The 8,046-nt window shown below is 40.3% G+C and overlaps 1 protein-coding gene across 1 annotated transcript; it reads right to left on the reverse strand.

Annotated features, from left to right (window-relative positions):
• Positions 1 to 593: 593 nt before the first annotated feature.
• Positions 594 to 7,623, reverse strand: LOC124288001. The gene is made up of 4 exons (XM_046724512.1): positions 7,581 to 7,623; positions 4,486 to 4,910; positions 4,061 to 4,174; positions 594 to 2,964 (listed from the first exon to the last, which is right to left on the reverse strand). The coding sequence occupies exons 1-4, from the start codon at positions 7,599 to 7,601 to the stop codon at positions 2,820 to 2,822; spliced, it is 705 nt and encodes a 234-aa protein (XP_046580468.1). The 5' UTR covers positions 7,602 to 7,623; the 3' UTR covers positions 594 to 2,819.
• Positions 7,624 to 8,046: the final 423 nt, after the last annotated feature.

Here is an 8,046-nt window from a genome sequence, read left to right on the forward strand (position 1 = left end):
TTTCCAGATGGATACAATGTGTGAAGCCCAGTTCTAGTGACTCCCGCCCTTGTGTCTGTGGAATATTGGTAACAGTGGCGTAAAATCAAACTCACTCACTCACTGCAATTATACAGGTGCCGTGGGCTGAAAATGGCCCATATCCCACCTCATAGTAGAGGACGAGAAAATATAATGCAGGTTATTGTCGGGGCCCTGGTTTAAACTGGCAAAGCATTTACAAGTTACAGTGAGTTGGGGCAACTGCCTGATGTATCCCGGAACGATGTAGATCTGAGATGTTTAACACTTAGGTGAAATCACGATATCACACAACCTCAAACATTACGCACGCACGCACCCTCCCACACAGGATCCATCGAAAAATATAACAGTAGGATATGCAACTTGTCTATTAAATCGGAATTTTTGGCTGTCAGGTAACACCATTTGTTTCATACACCCGTACACCCGTTTGTCTAATTCCGAATTCCGCTGCGCGAATTACCTTCGCTGGGGTAGACGAACCTCCTCAGTTTACAGAGAGCTCAATGTGCCACATCTATCATGGCCAGCTTCAATATGTAAATATACCACAGAAAACAAACAATCAATTATAAATTAAATAAAAAACGATTTATTATCACAGATAGAATATATGCTTGTGCAAAACAGTATGTGTTATTCCTCCCCTTACATGAGTCAACGATACAAATGAACACGGATTATACATGTATTTACCATGTCATGCAACTTGACAATTGCGACTGGCCATATATATCTACAATATACAATACCCTATATACAATACCTAGTACAATATAAATCACATAGGAAAATACGGACATGTTTCCATCAAATATATGTGACATCCATCAAATACAATTGTGACATCCATCAAATACAATTGTTACATCCATCAAATACAATTCTAAGAAGCTTAGAGAATACATGTACACCAATGCTGTTGTAGGTACGGATGCTTCCCGATGTAAGAATGTAGCTAAATGGACTTACAAAAATGCGGAATAGGTGGCGCACGGAATTCGACGATAACCTGCGACTGGCGACGGCTACATAGGTTGTTATAAATGAATGGAATTTCCGATTCAAAAGTGTTATTTTCGTCATTACTTTGTAATAATTTCCATACGCTTCTAGATCTGCATATTTGCAACAAAAAAATGGGGGGTGGGGGAGGAGAGAGAGAGAGAGAGGGAGGAGGAGGAATCATCTCAAGAACTGCGTGTGATCTGACACCTGAATCAGCGGTTTAGAATCATTCGTGACCAACTCGTGTTATTCCGGGACAAGCCGAATAGCGGGTTACGGAAAGGGGCGAGTGGTGACGAATGGTTTAGAATAGTACACCACGACGACCTTAAAGCGGAAATGTGTCCTCAAATTATGCAGATCACTTTGTTGAAAATATGTGCAAACGATAACCGGATCCTGGCACATTAGGGGGTCACAATATAAAATTCCCGCTCCTTGTCATCAGTGCCTTCCAACTAATTACAACATAACTATGACGAGAGGCTAGTCATTCAAATCATGGGGAGACTGGGAACCCGACTAGCCCAGTGGTGTAAACATATTTGAATATTACTACACGTGTTAAACCAGGGACATGGTCTCCATTCGTCACCACTTCCCCCTTTCCGCAAAGCGAAGAAGGCGCTTGTCGCGTGCAAAACTATCCCTTCTCCAATGTGTACACGTTTCTTGCTTAGTAAACGAAGCGGACGTAAATATTTCGGTGTTTTGCAGAACAGAACAGAACTTTTATTTCGCTCAGGCCAGGATACTCGGAATAAGAGGTTCAACTGTACAGGTGAAAGCCAAGTTTACACGAAAATCTTGCACTTTTTCAGCACAAAAAGTGTTTGTCAAGGAATTTTATAGCCAAAACAGTACTGATATCAGTAACTAATTTACTTTTTGCATTATATCGATTCATATTTTGCACATTTACCGAGAGTTGTATTTCAACAATAAACACATTATTGGTTATGTCCCTTGCAAATGTCGTCATTGGTGCCAAACTGATAAACGAATGACATCATTAGACCTTGTTTATTCGTGTACCCTTTAAGAATACATAGGCGAGATTGTTTACATGGAAGATTATACAGTTTTCATAATGGTATTGCAAAATACACACAGGTTTTTAAACACTAATTCGTTTACAGGTAAACAATTCTTTAAATTTTAACACATTGGGTGTCTTTTTGCCTAAATGAAAATAACAAATCTAAAAGAAAACAGTTATTAGTCTTAGCGGTGATATTGCGTGTGTTGGGGACGGATTGTACTCATGTTGGGAATCGAACTTCGTCTTCGGCGTGACGAGCGAACGCCTTAATCACTAGGCTATCCCATCGCCCCCAGAAGTTCGTGACAGTGGTAATGGACTCTAACCAGTGAAATATGTACAACCAAAGACGTAAAGTGGCGATTGTCCGCTACCATCAGTTTAAATAGACATTGTTCTCTGTTAATAATCTAAGAATTTCATGCGGAGTGCAACTCGTGTCTCACTGGTTAAGACGTAATTAAACAAACAGAGCGTACAATCGAAACTAACCGTTGAAATTGTTAAACATTTATCCTGTTATTTAAAACCTGAATTTACAATCATTGGAGGGTTTCAAAATCAATCACCCCTTACATGGGTAGGGACTGATAATATACTGTTCAAATGAAGTTAAGGAACACATGATTTGCACATACTGTTATCTGTCGAGGGTGTTAGCATTGCAACACAGGTCTGAAACTGGTTAAAATATAAAACACTTAGGGCGAACACCGAAACTCGTTGTTGGAGGTAAAAGTCGGTTTCAAAATCCAATTACACGACAGGAGCAGTATCCGGGTATCTTGAAAAACCGAAACGTGATTGGCAAACCGGCCCCAGGTTCATCTACAGCCAGCGGTAGATTAATGTAGTGTTGTAAACATTCACCTGGACACGCCCCTTTAACACTGAAAGAGAAAACAATCACACACCTGGACTGTATGTACACATGTTCCTAACAGAAATGTGTGACCAACGAAGAATAATATAGAACAAACTTTATGGATAACAACTTCTTTTATTTCGTGAGTGCGACGTTTCGATCCAGGTCCTTGTACGGTTGTCAAGCAGGAAATGGTACAACGGTTCACGGATCGATATCGAAACGTCGCCCTCACGAAATAAAAGAAGTTGTTATCCATAAAGTTTGTTCTATACTACCCATCAAAAATTAGACTCACTCGTGTAAATGTAGCCACGTACTTCACTCAACTGTTCTAAACTAGATTTTGCAAAATATTCCATACTGTTTAAAGGTATTGTTTACACATGAACTGATGTATTGTAAACCAAATTCGTAACGTTGAAAAGAATATTATGTCATGAGTTCAATAAATGATGAAACGCAGTGAAAATTGATGAATTCTTAACAAAACTGCAAATGCAGCTGTTCATTTGCACGATATTTGCACATGCTTTTCAACAATTTGATACATGATCCTCGTGCAATTCATCTGCATAAGCTTTGCAGTTGGTTCCCCCAAGTTAGTGGAGAAATTCATCTTCGATGTAACCACTGACTGACTGACTGAGTTTGGTTTTACGTCTCTTTTAGCAATATTCCAGCAACATCACGGCGGGGGACAACAGAAATGGGCTTCACACATTGTACCCATGTGGAGATTCGAACCCGGGTCTTCGGCGTGACGAGCCAACGCTTTAACCATTAGGCTACCCTACCTCCCCTCGATGTAACCACATATATATACATAACATATATAGTGAGTGCTTTAAGCGAGTCTAAACTTTTGATGGGTAATATGAATTGTACTTCCCAACTTTTAAAATGCCACTCAAAGAAGTCAACGGAGAATAACGTTAAAACGTTAAAGACAATCTTACGGTGAAACCGGGAACTTCATTTCTCGGACAGTTGCTGCTTGACGCCAACAAGTATTTATGCAAACGCTTTTTTGGTGTTTATAAAAGAAGACTGTCTGTCCAGATTTCATGATGTTAACTCTCTCGCTCGATGACTGCTTCACAACATGGACGTATACTCACGCACAAAATCCATGGCGTATAAACTGGTATGCCCCAATCTTGGTCAGCTGGGCTATCTTCCTAGGGATGTTCTCTACATCCACCAAGGTTTCGTTGATAAGGAACACCTCGTCCCTATGAACAAAATGAGAAAAAAGTTTGTTTAATCTGAAATACGCCTTAAAGCAGAATATACTTCACCAGAACGCTCAGCAAATGTCGCTTTCTTGGGAATTATGAAGTGAGTTTGTCTTTTCACTGTATTTAGCACCCTTTCACGAAAGGGACACAAGGAACATCACTGTGGTGATACTTGGGATACAAGCAGAAACATTCGTGTAGATGGCACAGTAGCGATAATGGAAACCAATAACAAATGGACTGATATTCATGTGACTTCGATATTGCGAGAACTTCCTACTATCCCCATGCACAACACTACTTACGTGGAACAACACACATCGGAGTCGAACTGTAACGTGCTCGAGCCAGTGGCGCTGGCGCTTTTTGCTGGTCTGTTGTCAGGGGAGTGAACTCCGCCGTCCCAGTTGACGTGGGTAGAAGCGGGGATCCCTAAAGACGACTTCAGTTCATCCAGGGTCATAAACATGTTTCCGTAGCTTCTTTTCACGTTATCCTGGGCATTCGAGTCGTCCAAGGTTTTTATCGGAGAGATGGAGGAAACAGGACGGTCGTAGAAAATATCCTTGCCGTACACCATCTTCAAACAGTTTGACAGAGGGTTGTAGTAATTTCTGTACGGGGGATATTCGGAATGTCCATAAGACCTTGTATAGTAGCGCTGAAAGGGGCCGTAGCTGGCACGTGCTGTCACGGACATCCACGTCAGAACAAATACGAAGCTGAGCATCTGAAGCAAATTATTCAACATCAAAACAAGTCATTCTTGTATGGGAACCAGTGAAGTCATCTTATGAATGAAAAACATTTAATAACACGAAGTCATCGTTGTCTGCAACATGTAATAATCGTAAGAGTCGAATGGCGGGAGGGGCGATGGGGTAGCCTAGCGGTAAAAGCGTTCGCTCGTCACGCCAAAGACCCGGGTTCGATTCCCCACATGGATACAGTGGGTGAAGCCCATTTCTGGTGTTCCCCGCAGTGATATTGCTGGAATATTGCTAAAAGCGGAGTAAAACCATATTCGCATACTCGAATGACGGGATCGGGTGATCAGGCTGGCTGACTAGGTTGATGGATGGGTAGGTGAGTACTGAGGAACCAACCACTGGCTTTACCGACCGTACTCATCTAGCACGGAACATTGCTGACTGACTGAGTTTAGTTTTACGCCGCTTTTAGCAATATTTCAGCAACATCACGGCAGGGGACACCTGAAATGGGCTTCACACATTGTACCCATGTCGGGATTCGAACCCGGGTCTTCGGCGTGACGAGCCAACGCTTTAACCACTAGGCTACCCCACCGCCCCGGGAACATTGCTTGGTATAGCGGTTAAGTAACACTGACTGACTGACTGAGTTTGGTTTTACGCCGCTTTTAGCAATATTCCAGCAACAACACTGCGGGGGACACCTGAAATGGGCTTCACACATTGTGCCCATGTGGGGATTCGAACCCGGGTCATCGGCGAGACGAGCCAACGCTTTAACCATTAGGCTACCCAACCGCCCCCGGTTAAGTAACAACAAGTACATACCGTATATGTAGACGTGATATTTCGATGAACTTTAACCTGAATATTGCAAAACTTTCCAATGATTCATTTTTAGCTACAAACAGTTTTTGTTAATACAATATCTATGATTACACAATGCCATTTAGAAAGTGGTCAAATGAAACATATGTTATATTTGGGATTACGCTTTCTTAGTAAAGTACAAATTCTAGTACTTCTAGGGGGTTGAGTCCCATGTGGGATTCGAACACACACCCTCAGAGTCAGGCACCAAATCGCCAGCACACAAATCGCCGGCTGACTTTGTGTGTTGGCGATTTGGTGCCTGTTATTAACAGTGCCTGACTCCAGCATGGGACTCAACCCCAATAAAGTACTAGAATTTGTACTTTACTAAGAAAGTATAATCCCAATACAACATATGTTACAATATCTATGTCAAATAAATGGCCATGTCTACTAACTGGACATGGCAATTTCAATCATAGTATACATGTGAACTGATTATACAACGATGAATGAGCTATTCAGAGTTTTGTTATTGAGCGTTGCAAAACGAGTCAACATATCTCCTATCCAAATCCCAAACAAATCTTTTATGACCTAATATTGAGTACAATATCAGTGGACTTGCAAATAAGAAAGTCATGGTCCGTATCGCTGCAGGATAAAGCAATCAGCACATTGTCTATCATTGTCAGCGGTGGACTGTAAAATGAATTCACGAGGACATATCGATAAAATTCATTCAAGTGTTAATCCGTTCCAGGGCGAAATAGATAAAGATGAATTTAAATTGCAATTTAATGGCTTGAAGCACCGAGTGAAATATTTCATGAATCTCAGCTGCAGATGTTTGGTACATATTCATTCAAAGAAAGAATACAAACTATAATAATGAATGGGTCCAGTGTATTTGAATTATCACAATAGAATGGAGGGGATCGAATAACACTTGATATCAATTGACGGTACTGAAGCTCACCTTCCTCGAGTGATGTAATGTGTACTTAAATAACGAGGATGTGATAAGTCTCCTTATTTGTTCTAGGAGTCAGGCAATATTGACATGTAATAGCCTGGATTCTAGAGGATGGCATTCAGTATTCCAGTAACCCGTGAAATAGATGCATCCGTACAAACATTAAGTGTGCGGTCTTGTTTTCCGTCGAGAGAAGTATGTTTAATTGGTTTTGGTGTTGGAGATGTTTGGCTTGGATGTTTTGTGTGAAGGACAGCGCAAGTTTTCAGACCCTTCTTCAAAACACACATGTTTTAATTTAAAAGAACGGTGAGAACAATTAAAAATAATAGCTGCACATCTACTGACGTGACATGTGCAGAGATCAGTTGTTATCATACAACCGGGCAAAAGGAAATGTACACTGAAAAACCTAAAAATACATAAATGTTATGAAAACGTTACCAAGCTAACTTAAGATCCAAAACACAGCTCTGATACTCGTATTAAATACATTCCTATCCAACAACCATTTCTTGTATATTTCATTATTGACATCATCAAAAATGGGTATATACTTCTTTCTGCCGGTGTTCAATTTATGCTCTACAATACTTTTTAGGTTGTACAGATAGACAGTGTGAGAACAATTCGACTAGAAAGCTTTCATAAACTGCCACAAAAACACTATACATTGTGACAAGGTAAATTGCGGAAAAGGAGTAACACTCGTTTCTAGAGATTTTACAGTTAACCTATAAAAATAATAAGATATACTAACCATGTTTATATGTTAAACAAAGGCTGAAAACATATGAAACTATATTGAGTAATTGCAATATTTTAAAAAGTATTTACAAAATGTATATCTTTAGCAAATGGTAGGTTATGAGGTACATGAGCACAAACACAAGCTTACCTGGGCGTGGTGTAGCGACATTCTACCTGGCCGTGGGTCACACATGGACTCCACTCTGATCCGTGTGTCGACTGCCCTTTTATTGACGGAAACCCGGATCTTGAAGCATTCAGCCACAGTAACCCCTGGTGACGTCAATCTAACGTGTTCCACATCACAAAGGGAGGTAATTGTTACCAATACTAGTTCCTACACTGGTTACCAATCCCGACCGAGTATCTTATTTCACTATTAAGGTGAATCAAGTACGGATTTCCACGAACTCATGTTGTCGATTTTTCTTTATTGTATATCTGTTAACACTTTTAAAATTCTATATAAAAACAGCGCTTGTCACATTTAGTTTTCATCAAATGTTTCAAATGTGACGTTTGTCTACTTTATTAAGTAGCCAGGTGAAGTTTGGAATATGAACGTGAAAAATATGACTATTATATGTTTACTGAAAAAGGAGAAAGTTTAGATA

This window comes from Haliotis rubra, unplaced genomic scaffold, assembly GCF_003918875.1.
Source record: "Haliotis rubra isolate DU_JTF1 unplaced genomic scaffold, ASM391887v1 Scf41, whole genome shotgun sequence".
Classification (NCBI taxonomy): Eukaryota; Metazoa; Mollusca; class Gastropoda; order Lepetellida; family Haliotidae; genus Haliotis; species Haliotis rubra.

Coding starts and splice junctions, on each gene's coding strand:
- LOC124288001 (XM_046724512.1), bottom strand. CDS start 7,601: ATGTCGCTACACCACGCCCAG. Junction 4,911..7,580: donor TGTCGCTACACCACGCCCAG/GTAAGCTTGTGT, acceptor AATTTGCTTCAG/ATGCTCAGCTTCGTATTTGT. Junction 4,175..4,485: donor TCCGATGTGTGTTGTTCCAC/GTAAGTAGTGTT, acceptor TTTTGTTCATAG/GGACGAGGTGTTCCTTATCA.